The sequence below is a fragment of the Marmota marmota genome, unplaced genomic scaffold (assembly GCF_001458135.2).
Source record: "Marmota marmota marmota unplaced genomic scaffold, marMar, whole genome shotgun sequence".
NCBI classification, from domain to species: domain Eukaryota; kingdom Metazoa; phylum Chordata; class Mammalia; order Rodentia; family Sciuridae; genus Marmota; species Marmota marmota.
In genome coordinates, this window is record NW_026000136.1 from 2,394,275 (window position 1) to 2,412,413 (window position 18,139).

General features: G+C 37.5%; 2 protein-coding genes and 1 non-coding gene across 4 annotated transcripts in view; all 3 read right to left on the minus strand.

Moving 5' to 3' along the window:
• Window positions 1-18,139, minus strand: part of Cyth3 (cytohesin 3) — a 62,676-nt gene that overhangs the window by 37,626 nt on the left and 6,911 nt on the right. The gene's annotated exons all lie outside the window — the stretch shown is intronic.
• On the minus strand, window positions 716-791 carry Trnav-cac. The gene has a single exon. It is a non-coding gene; the product is annotated as a tRNA-Val (tRNA).
• LOC125611175 (signal transducer CD24-like) lies at window positions 13,385-17,750 on the minus strand. Its single transcript, XM_048785277.1, has one exon. It carries the CDS (start codon window positions 16,045-16,047, stop codon window positions 15,811-15,813), a length of 237 nt encoding a protein of 78 aa, XP_048641234.1. The 5' UTR covers window positions 16,048-17,750; the 3' UTR covers window positions 13,385-15,810.

Sequence of the window (18,139 nt, forward strand, 5' to 3'; positions counted from 1 at the left end):
CTACCAGGCACGGTCCTTAAGCCACATTGCTTGTTGTTTAATTAATCAGAAGGGGGGAGATGCTGGGAGCCATTAGCCAAGTAGGTATGACAATTTCCTTGCCAGCGTACCCCATGTTGCTGACATTTTGCAGTGACATTGAATGTAGTTGACCTTGCTCAAGGACCAGGGCAGATTAGGGTGTTCCCGGTTTAACATAATCGGGTTTAGGGCGTTCCCAGTTTAGGTTCCAGGTTTAAGGTTTAAGATTATTCCTGCTGGGAATAGGGCGTATCCTGCTGCCTGAGTTCCCCTTGAGTTCTCACGGGATTCAGACAGTATATTTTGGGAGACAGAAGCCCAGTGAAGGTGAATTTGGGCAGAGAACGTGGATTTGGGCAGAGAACTTGGATTTCCCCAGAACGTGTTTGTAGACGGCTGGTGTGAGTTCGGGAATAAAGAGTTGCTGTTTGAATCTACAAGCTGTGTGGTGGCTCGTGATTTTGTGCCCAGCCAGACTGCGGCAGGGTCCTAATTAGAACAAGATATATTCCATGCTTGTATAATTACATAAATAGACTCAACTGTTATGTATAACTAAAAAGAACCAATAAAATAAAACAATATTTTAGAGGATTTCCCTCTTAATGTTTAGCAAATTTTTACTAGCTCAAAGATCTTAATATATTGTTGTTGTTTTTTTGTTTGTTTGTTTGTTTTTGTGTGTGTGTGTGTGTGTATATGGTTCTGGGGATTGAACCCAGGGCCTTGTGCATGTGAGGCAAGCACTCTACCAACTGAGCTAAATCACCCAGCCCTTAACATATTGGTTTTTGAAATATAAAAAAAGAATTAGAAAAATAACAGCTTAAACCCCCAAAATAATATACAGAAATTAATTTTAAAAATACAATAAAGTCCAGCTACTTTGGAAAAGTGTTTGTTAATTTTTCAAAAAGTTAAATATATGATCAGCAATTCCATTCCTAGATATATAGAGCAAAGAAGTAAAAATATATGACCACATAAAACCTTGTACATAAATATTCAAAGTAGTAATAATCACAATAGTCAAAAGGTGGAAATACTCCAAATGTCCATTAACAGATGAGTGGATAAACAAAATGTGGTCTATAGATACAATGGAATTGAAATGCAATTATTCAATCATAAAGAGGAATGAAATTCTGACACATGCTACAACACAGATGAGCCTTGAAAACTAGATGTTAAGTAAAATAAGCCAGCCACAAAAGACCACATATTGTATGATTCTACTTACAGGAAATGTCCATAATAAGCTAAAAACAGACAAAACAAATTTGTGGTGACAGGAATCAGATCAGTGGTTAATCGGGTGGAGGTGGAAGGCACTGCCTGAGAAAGAGCCCAGCAGAGCTTCTGTGGTGAGTAAATGTTCTTCCCAACATGTCTACACAAGCGTCTGTACAGGCTAAATACATGGAAAAGAGCTCGAGCTCCAGGAACACTTAAAATTTGGATACTGTATTAGTCAGCTTTCTGGATCTAAAACAAATACCTGAAATAATCATCTTATGAGGAGAAAAAGTTTATTTTGGTTCACAGTTTTAGAGGTCCAAGTCCACAGCTGATTGGCTCCATTGCTTCTGGGCCTGCAGTGAGGGTCACGTGGTGAAGCAAAATCCCCCACCAGGACTCAACAAAAGAGTGTCATGGTCCCACAATGTCTGGAGGCATGTCTCCAGTGACCTAAGACCTCCTGTTAGGCCCCACCTCTTAAAGGTCCCACCACCTCCCGGAGATGCAATAGTAGGAACCAATTTTTTTACTACATGGACCTTGGGGGGACATTTTAGATCCAAACTATAGCAGGCATTTTATGCACTGCCTTTACAAATCTACATCTGAACAACAGATCCCTCTCAATCCTTGACAGAGGGAAGAATTTTCTAAAATAGATACTAGAACAGCCTTCTAAGAGCCTGGCATACAACAACAGAACCAACACTTATCAATGACATACAGCTATAAGGAATACTTACTTTATTATGAGAAAAATTTTAAACAAACATTACTAACTTTTCTATGACAACTTTGAACACTACTGCTATTATTCTTCCAAGTCTCCTTCTAACTTAGAGGATCACATCCAACAGTGGATGAAGCAGTTAAGAATTTCATAACAAAGATGAAAGACAAAATAGCAATAAACTAGAAATTAGAGCAGTCATTGTGAGTTTTTAAAATAACTATTTTGTCTTTACATAGTGTTGCACGTAAAAAAAAAAAAAAAGACCTGATGTTGCAATCCTCCCCAAATTAGCCTTTAGGACTCATATATAAACATACTCTTAACAACAACATGCCAAACCACATTTGTTACCCTTCCTGTTGGGTGATGTAGCCAACCACCAACAAGCAAGAAGAACCACTGCAATGGCATGTGTCTTACTGAATACAATGATAAAGGACAGTTACCCTCTGGTTCCTCCCAGCAAAATTAAACAGAAGAGTCAAGGACTTAGCCAGCTTTCTGTAATCCATATCAAAAGTCACTGAATCTAGCTCATTTTTCATAGCAGTTGCTAACAAAATGGTCTCCCAGAATCACTCAGAAGTACTTGTCTACAATAGCATTCCTAGACCCTACCCTATATCTTACCAAATCAGAAGCCTAGCATTCCGAATTTTAATGTTTCCCAAATGATTCTGTTAAACACTGAAATTTAAGAGCCAGTATTAAAAGGTAGCAATGAATATATAAATCCTTAATTCATTAATGTGGTGATCAATATAGAGGCAGTATGACGTATCAGGTCAGAAACTGAACGCTGTAGCTGTGCTACCTGTTTCAAGGCAGTTATTAGCTGTGAGCAACTTACTTAACCTCACTGTGCCTCAGCTTCCTTACTTGTTAATAGGATAATACTACTATTTCAAAAAACTAATCAAAATCTTTTCTGAATGTCATTTGAAATTTTTATTCTTAAAGCAAAAAATATTTTAAGATCTTAAAAGATACATATGTTTAACTCAATCTTGAAAAATAACAATGGACACCGAGACTTACTTTCTAAGAAAACTAAAAGTAAAGTGAATACTTTTTTAAATTAACCCTGATCAACTAATCCTTTTCATATCCAAGAATCTGAGATTGGAGGAAGAGGGAAAACAGTTTCCCAAATACACATGAATGAAGACTGTAATGACATTGTGAAAAACAGCTTGGCAGTTTTTTGCAAAACTAAACATGGTCTTAGAATACAACTCAGCAGCCAGGCATGGTGGTGCATGCCTGTAATCCCAGCAATTCAGGAGGCTGAGGCAGAAGGACTGCAGATTCTAAGCCAGCCTCAGCAATTTAGGGAGGTCCTAAGCAACACAGTAAGACCCTGTCTCAAAATAAAAAATAAAAAAGTCTGGGGATAAAGGTTGTATATAATTGCTGTCATTGGTAAATTCATTACACTTAAATAGCTTTAAAAACACTGAAAATAAAATATTTCATAAAGTCTCAAGTCTTCAAATTTGACGTCTGAGTACAAAATGGACAAATATTCTGCAATTTCTTCTCAACTTCCTTTCCAAGGGAAAATTGGCAGAACTCTTCAAAACATATCAAATCATGTCTCTTTCCTGCTTAAAACACATATTGCTTCCCAATAGGCTCAGAATAAAACCCAACCTCCTCACCTGGTCCTCCAGGATCCTCTCTGATCCCAACTCCATAGCTCCCCATCCTGCCCCCCTCCAGGCCCTGTCCTGAGCAGCCAGCTCCCTCCAGCTCCTGCTGGCTCCCTTTCTTCCTTTCAGTCTTCAGTTCCAGGAGGCCTGTCCTCCTCATCACTCTGTCTAAAGCATACTCAACTTCTCGCACCATCATTTTCTATAAGACATCACTGCTTTGTTTTATCATAGCACTTATCATTACCAAAAGTGTTTTGGAAGCCATACAGAATGAAGATTAAATGCATGTGCTCCAGAGTCACACTACTGGGCTTTATTCCTAGCTCAGCCACTTAAGTAGCTACACGACACCAGACAACTGTGCTTCATTTTTGTTATTAAAAAAGTTAACTTTTTTAAATTAAAAGAAAAGAGCACAACACATAAAATTTACTATCTTAACCATTTTATGAGTACAGTATATGTGGGAGGCCAACCTTACACATGACTGAGTTACACTTCCCTGCTGGGTGCTGAGGCTCTCAGTCACAGAAATGTGGCACCCTTCTTGGGTTTGAGGGTCGGTGTCTCGTGCATGGGTGTGTCTTGCTACAGCCCCATGGGTGAAGCTACGCTCACCTGTTCCTTTGTAATATAACCCCTTGCCCTGTTTAGGGTAGAATCTTCCATGGAAGTGCCTTGTGTGTGTCCCCTTCTCTTACTGTGCCCTTGGGTGTGGCCTACCCAGGTGTCAGTCAACCTGCTGATAGTGGACATCATGAAGATAGACTCAGCCCCCTGAAACCTGACCCCTTGCCTCATTTGAATAGCTTCTCCTCAATAAAAGGGGTCAGCGCATGCTCTCACGCTCTCTTTCTTTCTGTGGACCCTTAAGGTCAGAGGAGCCGTCACAGCGACTCTAAAGAAAAAGGTATTTGTGTCTTGTTAGACCAGGATGCAAGAAAAGACCACTGACTCCAATTAAAATCAAATTAAAGCAAGCTTATTATTTCGACCAGCCGGGCTGCCTTGCCCATCAAAATCATGGGAGCCAAGGACAGTGGTGAGGCTTCTTTGCGGCCCAGTTTTATAACCCAAAAAGTTACACAAAGGGGGGTTACAGATAACAACACTCTGAGGAGCATAACACAAGTTTACATTTTTGCTGGCCCCGGCATCAGAATTTATGGAGATCTTAGAGACTCAGAGAGGGTCGTTATCCGGCCAGGGAAGGCCAGAATTTATGAGGCGTCACTAAGGTTTAGGAAAGGGTTGTTATCTGGTCAGGGAAAACCGGACATGGGTGAGTTCAGGGCACGGGCAGGCATTCCAAGTAGGTTCAGAATTTGCAGTAATTTATAGTAAAGCCAAAATTATCTTTTCATGGTTTTGTGGCAAGATGCCCAATTTTAAGAAAAGATCAGGTTGGGTCTATCAGTCTCTTGTGTGGTTATTTCGTGTAGCCCAGTTAGCCCAGTTTAACTGGAGTGACCCCTGAGCCTTTTAGTCGCGAGAACAGAAACCTGGCAAGTATATTCATATTTTATGAACCATCATCACTTCTATCCATCTCCAGAACTTTTTCATCTTGGAAAACTAGGACTCTATCCCTATTAAAAACACCAACTTTCCCATTTCTTCTCTCCCCAGTTCTTAGAAACTACCATCTCTTTGACTGACTGCTCTTAAAACACCTCTGGTAAATGAAATCATATAGAATTTGTCTTTTTTTTTTCCTTCTTTGTACTGGTAATTGAACCCAGGGGTGTTTCACCATTGAGCTATACCTCCAGCTCTTTTTAAATTTTTATTTTGAGACAGGATGTCTCTAAGTTGCTGAGGCTAGCCTTGAACTTGCAATTCTTCCACCTAAGCCTCCCAAGTCACTGGGTAACAGCTATGCACCACTGCACCTGCCTGGCAGTATTTGAATGTTCTCTGATAAATTTACTTCACTAAGCATAATGACCTTAAGGTTCATGCAGGGTGTGGCATGTGATACTTTCCTTTTAAAAGTTGGATAACATTTCCAACATATGGACACACTACATTTCGTTTATTCATGTGTTGACAAAAACTTGGGTTGTTTCCACCTCTTAGCTATTGTGAAAGATCATATAGTAATTCTAGTATTAATTTTTCAAGGAACTTCCATTAAAACTGTGCCATTTTACATTTCCACCAAGAGTGCACAAGGTTTCCAATTTCTTCAGTTTTCTTATCTTTACTGGAGGTAATTTCAATAATCCATGAAGTCCCAAATTTTCAATTCTGTGAATATTACAACAAAACTGACACAGGTGCATTAAAATAGATTAGAAGTAATAATATAGAGCTTATATATACTGTATTAATTAATGTTAATTAACCATTATATAATATTATACATTATATAAATGTATATTCTATACAATATTTATGTTTTCAAAGGTGTTCCACACACATCTGGAACAAGGGAACAAAATGGAAAATGGGTTAATTGCTTTATTAGGTCATTGCAGAAGTAAGTACTAATATTATCAGTACTATTCTATTGAATTGTTTAGTTTGTCTCTAATGAGAATACCAACTCCTTAGAGGTCAGGGATTTTATCTGCCTACTTCATCACTGAATTCCCAGTATCAAGAACTGTGAGTAGGTATTCAGAAAAATTATCAGGTTTTTATACTTGAAATACAGGTTTTTCACAAAAGTTGCCCTAGGTATTAAAGGTATTTGTTATTTTTTTGCAATTAAAAAAGTTATTTCGGGGCTGGGGATGTGGCTCAAGCGGTAGCGCGCTCGCCTGGAATGCATGCGGCCCGGGTTCCATCCTCAACACCACATACAAAGATGTTGTGTCCGCCGAAAACTAAAAAATAAATATTAAAAAAGAAAAAAAAAAGGCTAAGGAAAAAAGTTATTTCATGATTTTTCATGTTTTTAGTGAATTCCTAAAATGGGTCCCAACACTGTCCATTGTCACATGGTTTAGAAAACAGAATTAGGGAGGGGAAATATACCTCCAAGAGCATTTTAATAAGTGTTCAACAATTTTATGCTAAATAATTTTAAAGTCAAGATGACTTTAATGACATTAGTGCCCAGCATTTTAAGATCTGCAACACAATGAGGCAGCCTGATTGAAGCCTCTTTGGAATACAATCATAATCCCAGTAAAATACACCCCCCTACATTTTGCAATTGTCTTTAATATGTCTAACCAAAAAATTTAATTACCTTGGCCCTTCACCCCCAGGGGCCTTGGGAACCAATAGTCTAGGCAGGCACAGTTCCTCAGTGACTCCTTCTCTGTCTTTGTGCTCTTTTCCGGTCCCTGAGGACACAATCTCATCCCTCTTCTAATTTCCTTAGTTAGCACAGTATTATACCCAAATAGAAAATAAGCATAGTCCCTTAGAAGCCAGGAAAGCAAGAGCCTTTCACAGCAGCCCCATGACCAGGGGAGACCACCCTGTTTGGATGCTCTTTCCGCCCACCCTAGGAGAACTCAACTCCAGAATGTTTCAGAAGTGCACAGCCAGATGCACATCTGGGTATGGGAGTCATCTCTTGGTGGCCTTTTAGGAAGATTTATGGGACACATCAGGGAAGGAAAATAGAAAAGAGTGACACACTTCCCTCATCTTGTAATGTATCTGGAATGTCATAGAAGACACATAGTCGACTTTTCTATCTCCAATCAACATCTTTACTTGGGGATGGGCAGGGGCACAAATGGATTTTATAAAAGGACAGGGGGTATAGTGGGACAAAAGGTGAGAAATATACATGTTGATTTAGCTAGGCTATGCCAATTGGAAATGTTACATGGTTTCCTTGGTGCCACTAGGTAGCTTCTCACTTTCTCATCTCATCTGGAGAAAACTCCAGATACAGAAATGCAGTTACCAGGAAGTTGCTTTCAATTTAAAAGGGGCTCTGTTACAGTATGTGCAACTTGGAAATGCCTAAAAAGATGGTCTGACAGATGACAGATGAATAAATAGATATATGATAAAGCACACATGGCAAAAGGTTAATTATATATTTTAAGCAGTGGATTTATTCCTAGTCATTGTAAAATTCTGCATATTTATATGTTTTTCATAATATTAAAAAAATGAGAGGGGAGGGGGGATAGTAGAGGATAGGAAAGGTAGAAGAATACAACAGTTTCTAATATGGCATTATGTAAAAATGTGGATGTGTAACCAATGTGATTCTGCAATCTGTATTTGGGGTAAAAATGGGAGTTCATAACCCACTTGAATCAAAGTGTGAAATATGATATATCAAGAACTATGTAATGTTTTGAACAGCCAACAATAAAAAATTTAAAAAAAAAAAGAAAGGGCACTGCAAGATTCAGAAGGCCACTTCCCAGTATAGAGCACCTGAGCCAACAAAGAATTCCAATGAGCAGTAATCAAAAAGGTATTTGATTATTCCTTCAGGGTACCTGAGACTCCACAAAGGTACAGGGAATTTCCATGATACAAACAAGGTCAAGGCAACAAAATGGAAAAATATTTCTTAAAATGGCTGAAAACCTTAAAATTCAAGAAGCTGAACAACTCCAAACAGAATAAAAGCAGAGATCTGTGTTAAGACATGCCATAAATATACTTTTTTTTTTTTTTGGTACAGGGATGAACCCAAGATCACTTAACCACTGAGCCCCAATCCCCAGTCCTTTTAATTTTTTATTTTGAGATAGGGTCTTGCTAAATTGCTGAGGGCTGGCTTTGAACTTGTCATCCTCCTGCCTCAGCCTTCAAGCTACTGGGATTGCAGGCATGCACCATTGCGCCTGGCTCATAAACACATTTCTGAAAGAAAAAAAAATTTTGAAATAAGGCAGAGAAAATAACACACTTTACCTAGAGGAGAAATGCGAATGACAGTGGATTTTTCATAAAAAATCATTATGGCCAGAGGAAGTAGCACAAAATTTTTCAAGGAAAAAAAAATGTTGACCCTGAATTGTATATCTGGCAAAAATATCCTTTGGGAGTAAAGGGAAAATTGGGAGATTCTAAAATGAAGAAAAATCAAAAGAATCTGTCACCAGTAGATCTACCCTAAAAAGAGAGCTAGAGGAAGTTCTCTAAATAGTCAGGAAATGATAAAGTAATTTCAGAATATTAAAAAAAAAAAAGAGTAAAACTATGGCTGGGATGCTTGCTTGCCTAGCATGCATGCCCTGGGCTTGATCCCAAACCTGTGGGGTGAGGGGAGTAAGAAGAAGGTAGAGCAATTACCAAGTTCTACCCTCAGCACACAGAATAAATAAATGAAGTAAAAATATGTGTATACTAAAAACTTTGCATCTCCTCTTAAGTTTTCTAGATTATGTTTGAAGGCTGAGACAAAAATTATAACACTGATGTAGTTACCAATGTAATGTAAGAAATATTTAAGAAAATTTTATCTAAATTGGTGAGGGTAAATGTCTCTATCTCATCCAAACTGGTAAAATGACACCAGTAGACTGTATTCATTTAAACATAAGGTTGTTATATATAACATGGATACATACATGAATGCATACACACATACACTCCTAGAGCAGTCAGTAAAGTTATACAAAGGACTGGGGCTACAGCTCAGTGGCAGAGCGCTTGCCTTGGCACAAATGTGAGGCACTGGGTTTGATCCTCAGCACCACATAAAAATTAAAAAATAAAGATATTTTTAAAAATCACCATTCTTATCAAGGATAGGACCAAGGCCAATGGTATTCTACACAAATAAATCCTGTTAAACTAACTCTTAAAAAAAAAAGTTATACAAAGACATATACTTAAAAACAATATAAATACATTAAATTGAAATTTTAAAAAGTATTCAAAGTAATTCTAAGGAAAAAGAGAAAAAATAAACAGAGAACAAACAGAAAACAAAAAGTGAAATGGCAGACTTGAGTCCTAATATATCACCTTAAATGTAAAAGGTCTAAATATACAATTTAAACCACAGACTGGCAGAGCAGAATTTATACATATATACAAATTATACATAATATATATATGTATCTCCATTTATAAGCTATCTAAAAGAAACTCACATCAAATACAGTTATATATGCTACATTTGAACATATCTGTTGAAATTAAAAGGATGGAAAGAGACATGTTATGCAAACATGAATCAAATGAAAGCAGGAGGCCAGGCGTGGTGGCCCATACCTGTAATCCCAATGGCTTTCGAGGCTGAAGTAGGAGGATCACAAGTTCAGTGCCAGGCTCAGCAATTTAGCAAGACGCTAAGCAAATTAGCAAGACCCCATCTCGAAATTAAAAAATTAAAAGGGCTGGAGATGTGGCTCATTGGTTAAGTACTCCTGGGTTAAAATGTCAGTACCGCCCCACAAAAAAAAGCAGAAATGACTATACTAATATTAGCTACAGTAAACTTCAGAGTAAAGAAAATTACCAGAAACAGAAAGAGACATTATATATTAAGAAAAGAGTCAATTAACAAGAGCAATTCTAAACATGTATGTAGCCAATAACAGAGCTGTGAAATCAACAACAGAACCAAAAGGGAAGACAAATCAATAGTATAGTTGGAGACTGTGATATCCTTCTCTCAACAACAGGAAAATACACAGAAAATCAGGAGAGATATAGAATTCATTAGCAAGATCTGACATTTTAAAACATTCCCATGGGCCTGGGGTTGTGGCTCAGCGGTGGAGTGCTCATCTAGCACCTGCAAGGCCCTGGGTTCGATCCTCAGCACCACATAAAAATAAATAAATTAAATAAAGTTAAAAAAAAAAACATTGGGGCTGGGGATGTGGCTCAAGTGGTACAGCGCGCTCGCCTGGCATGTGCATTCAATCCTCAGCACCATATAAAAAATAAAATAAAGATGTTGTATCCACCGAAAACTAAAAAATAAATATTAAAAAAATTCTCTCTCTAAAAAAAAAAAGAAAGAAAAAAATTCCTAATACCAGCACAATACTCATTCTTTTATTATTATTTTATTATTATTATTATTATTATTTTAAGCTGGGCACTCTTAACCACTGAGCCACATCCCCAGCCCTTTGGATTTTTTATTTTGAGACAGGGTCTCATCATGTTGCTTAGAGCCTTACTAAGTTGTTGAGGCTAGCTTTGAACAAGTGATCCTCCTGTCTCAGCCTCCCAAGTTGCTGGGAATACAGATGTGTATCACCACACCCAGCTAATGCTCATTCTTTTAAAGAGTCCACAGAACACATACAAATTAAGCATCCCTAATCCAAAAATCTGAAATCCAAATGCTCTAAAATTCAAAATTGTTTGAGCACCAACACAAGAGGTTCAGATTTGGGATTTTCAGATTAGAAATACTCTACCTGTAAAGTCTATGCAAATATATATTGCAAAATCAGAAAAATTCTGAAACACTTCTGATACCAAGCATTTTATTTTTATTTTTTTTTTATTTTTTATTGTTGGTTGTTCAAAACATTACAAATTTCTTGACATATCATATTCCACACTTTGATTCAAGTGGGTTATGAACTCCCACCTTCACCCCATACACAGATTGCAGAATCACATCAGTTACACATCCATTGATTTACATATTGCCATACTAGTGTCTGTTGTGCTCCGCTGCCTTTCCCATCCTCCACCCTCCCCCCTCCCCACCTCTCCCCTCCCCTCCCCTCCTCTCTCTCTACCCCCTCCACTGTATAACCCTGAGGGTCTCCTTCCATTACCATGCAATTTCCCTTCTCTCTCCCTTTCCCTCCCACCTCTCATCCCTGTTAAATGTTAATCTTCTTCTCCTGCTCTTCGTCCCTACTCTGATCTTAGTTACTCTCCTTATATCAAAGAAGACATTTGGCATTTGTTTTTTAGGGATTGGCTAGCTTCACTTAGCATAATCTGCTCTAATGCCATCCATTTCCCTGTAAATTCTATGATTTTGTCATTTTTTAATGCAGAGTAATACTCCATTGTGTATAAATGCCACATTTTTTTTATCCATTCGTCTATTGAAGGGCATCTAGGTTGGTTCCACAGTCTTGCTATTGTGAATTGTGCTGCTATGAACATCGATGTAGCAGTGTCCCTGTAGCATGCTCTTTTTAGGTCTTTAGGGAATAGACCAAGAAGGGGAATAGCTGGGTCAAATGGTGGCTCCATTCCCAGCTTTCCAAGAAATCTCCATACTGCTTTCCAAATTGGCTGCACCAATTTGCAGTCCCACCAGCAATGTACAAGTGTACCCTTTTCCCCACATCCTCGCCAGCACTTGTTGTTGTTTGACTTCATAATGGCTGCCAATCTTACTGGAGTGAGATGGTATCTTAGGGTGGTTTTGATTTGCATTTCTCTGACAGCTAGAGATGGTGAGCATTTTTTCATGTACTTGTTGATTGACTGTATGTCCTCCTCTGAGAAGTGTCTGTTCAGGTCCTTGGCCCATTTGTTGATTGGGTTGTTTGTTCTCTTATTGTCTAATTTTTTGAGTTCTTTGTATACTCTGGATATTAGGGCTCTATCTGAAGTGTGAGGAGTAAAGATTTGTTCCCAGGGTGTAGGCTCCCTATTTACCTCTCTTATTGTTTCTTTTGCTGAGAAAAAACTTTTTAGTTTGAGTAAGTCCCATTTGTTGATTCTAGTTATTAACTTTTGTGCTATGGGTGTCCTATTGAGGAATTTGGAGCCCGACCCCACAGTATGTAGATCGTAGCCAACTTTTTCTTCTATCAGACGGCGTGTCTCTGATTTGATATCAAGCTCCTTGATCCATTTTGAATTAACTTTTGTGCATGGCGAGAGAAAGGGATTCAGTTTCATTTTGTTGCATATGGATTTCCAGTTTTCCCAGCACCATTTGTTGAAGATGCTATCCTTCCTCCATTGCATGCTTTTAGCCCCTTTATCAAATATAAGATAGTTGTAGTTTTGTGGATTGGTTTCTGTGTCCTCTATTCTGTACCATTGGTCCACCCGCCTGTTTTGGTACCAGTACCATGCTGTTTTTGTTACTATTGCTCTGTAGTATAGTTTGAAGTCTGGTATCGCTATACCGCCTGATTCACACTTCCTGCTTAGCATTGTTTTTGCTATTCTGGGTCTTTTATTTTTCCATATGAATTTCATGATTGCTTTCTCTATTTCTACAAGAAATGCCGTTGGGATTTTGATTGGCATTGCATTAAACCTATAGAGAACTTTTGGTAATATCGCCATTTTGATGATGTTAGTTCTGCCTATCCATGAACAGGGTATATTTTTCCATCTTCTAAGATCTTCTTCTATTTCTCTCTTTAGGGTTCTGTAGTTTTCATTGTATAAGTCTTTCACCTCTTTTGTTAGGTTGATTCCCAAGTATTTTATTTTTTTTGAAGATATTGTGAATGGAGTGGTTGTCCTCATTTCCATTTCAGAGGATTTGTCGCTGATATACAGGAATGCCTTTGATTTATGCGTGTTGATTTTATATCCTGCCACTTTGCTGAATTCATTTATTAGCTCTAATAGTTTCTTTGTAGAGCCTTTTGGGTCTGCTAGGTATAGAATCATATCATCTGCAAATAGTGATAATTTAAGTTCTTCTTTTCCTATTTTGATGCCTTTAATTTCTTTCGTCTGTCTAATTGCTCTGGCCAGTGTTTCGAGAACTATGTTGAACAGAAGTGGAGAGAGAGGGCATCCCTGTCTTGTTCCAGATTTTAGAGGGAATGCCTTCAGTTTTTCTCCATTCAGAATGATGCTAGCCTGAGGCTTAGCATAGATTGCTTTTACAATATTGAGGTATGTTCCTGTTATCCCTAGTTTTTCTAGAGTTTTGAACATAAAGGGATGCTGTACTTTGTCGAATGCTTTTTCCGCATCTATCGAGATGATCATATGGTTTATACCAAGCATTTTAAATAAAGGGTATTCAACCTATAGTAGACTTAATAGTTGACTCCCAAAGTTATGCAAGTCCTAATCCCTAGGACTTGTGAATGTTACCTTTACAGATATGAGTAAGAATTTTAGACAGAGAAATTATCCTGTACTGAGGGGAAGAGATCTAAATGTAATCAGAAATGCCCTTAGATGAGGGAAGCAAGTGAGACTTGACACTGAAGATGGCAACATAACAAGTGAACAAAGATTCTAGGCTGCTCATAAGTCAAGGGATACCATAAATGTGGTATTTGTCATAGCAAATATCTAAAAATGTGGAACTGAATTTGTGTGCATGTGTGGTAATGGGGATTGAACCCAGAGTGGTCTACTACTGAGCTGTATTTCCACCCCTTCTTATTTTATCTTAAAATTTTGTCACAGGATCTCACTAAATTCTCCAGGCTGGCCTTAAACTTGTGATCCTTCTGTCTCAGCCTCCTGAGTAGATGGGATTGTGGACATGCACCTGAAACTGGCTTTTTAATTGTAAGGGGCTGAGACTGAAAGAATTTTGAGGAGAAAAAGCCTAGATTGCCATAAACAAATTGTAGTAGAAAAGTGGATGTTTAACACTCTGCCACTAAGGACTCAAGAGGAAATGAGGAGCACAGTAAAGAATGTCTATATTATTTTGGAGAATATCTAAACATCATAAACATACTACTGGCAGAAAATTGGACACTAAATACATTGGACAATACACTTAACAATACATTAAATGTATTGTTGATGAGGGTTCAGACTGAAATCAGGTACATATTCCTTTTTTTTTTTCCTCTTTCAGCCATTTATTTATTTTTATTTACAGTTTGTGTTCAATGCAAATCAACTCCATAACATGAGAAGTTACTATGGATCAAAGCATAAATACACAAACACAATATACAATCCACATAGATGTACAGCATTCAGGTATGAAGCAAAGGGGCGTGTTCATTCACACACACAGTAGCTTTAGATCTGTTTGATCTGGTTGTTCCGTGTAGGTTTCTAAAGATGAGAAAAATGATTTGGGTTATCAAGACTGTGGTGGCCATAATAGATACTGGAATGTGTAAGCATCAATGTGTGACCATGTGAACAAAAGATTTCAGGGAGTGTATTTTTCAAAAGATTTCTGTGTATCAAGGCAGTTGTAAAAGATTTAGAGGATCAAGACCGCTTTTAAGCTTAGGATCAGGTTCTAACTACCTAAAAATATTGACTGATAACAGCAAGTGTTCCAAATATGGCTATTCTGATCCATAGTTTAAAAAAAAAGTATTTACAGAAAAAGTATGGAAGTTTTTGTGAATTTAATATGCAAGCTAGCTTCCAGTCTTCACTTCCCAAATGATGATTTATAAATTTGGCTTCTTCACATAGTTGCCTTTCTAATTTCAAGATTTGCCATTTTACCTTCAAAGTGGACCATTTTCAATTGTGAAACGTATTCAATAAATGTAGAAATAAAAAGCAGCATTTTGAAATTAGTTGAGGTCAATGCAATTCTACTCTGTGGAATCAGTTTAGCTAAAGGAATCTGGCACTCTTGTTGAATGAAAACAGGAGATGGGAGATGCCTACCATTTGACTTTGTGAGGATAAGCAAGACTCCTGATGCCTGGATTTGGGGTGGATTCCAATCTATCATTGCCCTAGCACATGTCAATTACTACATAAAAGTTCAAACATAATGTCAAATCCAAAAACCACAGAGGAAAGAGTTCAGTTCCCAAAGGAACAGAAATAGCTTAACAATGTGAAACTTTTTCTAGAATATATTAGCATTAAATTAGTACTGCTGAAACAATACATTGAGGATTTACAGTAACACCTGGAAGTTCCCTCTAATGTACATATAAATAGAATCATGGAAGCTTTTTATATTACCTGTTTTATGGCCTTATAGATTTCATGAACCAAACAAAAACTGAAATCTCCATTCCATATTCCATCCTTTATCTCTAGACAAAATCTATTCTTGTTTTCAAGATAGAGTTTTAAATGTCCATATTTCTTATGCCTCATTCAAGGAAATCATGTCTCAATTTTGGATGTTATCTCTTTTTATCTTGCACATGAAACTCCAGCAGATTTAATATTGGCATTCATCACTTGTGAAACCCTTTACATGTCCTTCAAACCAATCAATTTGGAATTCTCAGTGTTTTCTGTGCCAATAAAATCAGGTGCGGGATTGATAGATTTGATGCAGACCAGCTTCTTCCTTGACACATTGGACTTCTAGTCACCATTCTGATTGGGTTTGGAAGATGGAGAAGTAGAGACATTTCTTGGCCTGAGTCTCTAACAGTAGAGATGTAGAAGAGAGAACGAGATCACAAGGAGACTCGCTGTTGACTGCAGGGCACTGCCACCTGTGCTGGGTGTAGCATTAGTTGAATTGGGAGCAGCAGAGGTACTCTGTGAGGAGTTACTTGAAAGTGTCACAACAGCTGTTTGGTTTGAATAAATCTGCATGGGTAGGAGCAGTGCCAGAAGCAGCAGCCCCAGCCCCAGCCTGGCCACCATTGCTCTGCCCATTTCCACTCCAGGGGTGTACAGCACGTTTCCTTGGATGCTAGGTGCAAGGAGATAGGATGGCTCCTGGAGGACGCAGGCAAAATGGGGATATTCTTTTTCTTAATATTTATTTTTTAGTTGTAGTTGTCAATACCTTTATTTTATTTATTTATTTTTATATGGCGCTGAGAATCAAATCCAGGGCCTCACATGTGCTAGGCAAGCGCTCTACTGTTCAGCCACAACCCCAGCCCCCAGGTACATATTCTTTAATACTAGTAGAAAGTTTTAATACTGGTAGAAAGTTTGGCTGAATTATAGCCAACAATTGCGTGGAAGCACAACTTTCAAGCAATAAACTTGTATACTTAACTTACGCAATTTCTAAACATGGTGTTGAAGATGCAGCCTAGTTTCTTCTTGTTATTTATATTAAAACACAAGAGGAAAGGATGAGAGGAGAAACTGCTATTCAAAAGGGACCAGAATTCAATTTAGGAAATTCTCAGCCTTTCTGAATAATAAGACAAAAAAAAAAAAAAAAAGTTAAGATGACAGTTCTCGTGCCAGGCACAGTGGTGCACACCTGTGATCCCAGCTACTCAGGAGGCAGAGGCAGGAGAATCCCAGAGGTAGTTGACAGCCTCAGCAATTCAGCAAGACTCTATCTCAAAATAAAAAAGAAAGAAAGTGCTGGAGATGCATGCAGCTCAGTGGCAGAGTACCTGTGGGTTCAATCCCCAGTTACCCACCTCAAAAACAAAGATGACAGTTCTCCAGATGATAAACAAGTTCAATGTCATTCCCATCAAAATTCCAGAAAGATATTTTGTATATAGCAAGGATCTTTAAAATTAGAATAGTCTGAAGAAGACTTAGAGAAACCACTTCCTGAGTTCAAGACTGGTTATATAATCATATTATTCATGATGGGGGTACTGGCAGAAGGATAGAAACACAGATCAATGGAACAAAATAGAGAACCCAAAACACCCCACACTCAGAGTCAACTGATCCTTGACAAAGGTATAAAAGCAATTCAATGGAGGAAGGATACAGATAAAATAGTGGACCTTGGCCACTTTCACACAAAAATTAATTCAAAATTAATTTTTAAAAATTTTAAATGTAAAACTATAAAACTTCTACCAAAGAGAATCTTTGGGAGCTAGGGCTTAGTAAAGGCATCCGAAACATGACACAAACATGACTATGAATCCATAAAAAAAAAAAAAAAAAAACTGTAAGCTGGATCTCATAAAAATTTTGTTCTTCAAAGTATTATGAAGTGAAAAGATAAACTACAGAATAGAAGAACATATACACAAGCCACATATCTTATAAAGAACTCATATCTAGAAATATTTCAAAAAGATAAAAAGACAGTCAATAGGCACATGAAAATATGTCCAATATCACTACTCATTAAAGAAATGCAAATTAAGACCATAATGATATATCATGACACATCTATTAAAATAGCTAAAATTAAAAGTAGCAACAATACCAAAGGTTGGAGAGGATGCAGAGCATCAGGATCTCTCACACATAGCTGATGGGAATGTAAAATGATACAGAACCCTAAAAATAGTTTGTCAGTTTCTCTCTAGTCAGAGTGATTAGACAGAAGAAAAAAATTAAAGGGAACAAATAGGAAAAGAAGAACTCAAACTATCACTATTTGCCAATAACATGATTTTTAAAATTTTTTAAAATTTATATATGACAGTGGAATGCTTTACAATTCTTTTTTTAAATATTTATTTTTTGGTTAGACACAATACCTTTATTTTGTTTATTTATTTTTATGTGGTGCTGAGGATTGAATCCAGGGCCTCGCACATGGTATACCACTGAGCCACAACCCCAGCCCCTACAATTCCTTTTTTTTTTAATATTTATTTTTTAGTTGTAGTTAGACACAATACCTTTATTTTTATTTATTTTTATGTGGTGCTGAGGATCGAACCCAGGGCCTCGCATGTGCCAGGTGAGCACTCTACAGCTGAGTACAACCCCAGCCCTACAATTCTTATTACACAAATAGAGCACAAATTTTCAAATCTCTGGTTGTATACAAAGTATATTCACACCAATTTGTGTCTTCATACAT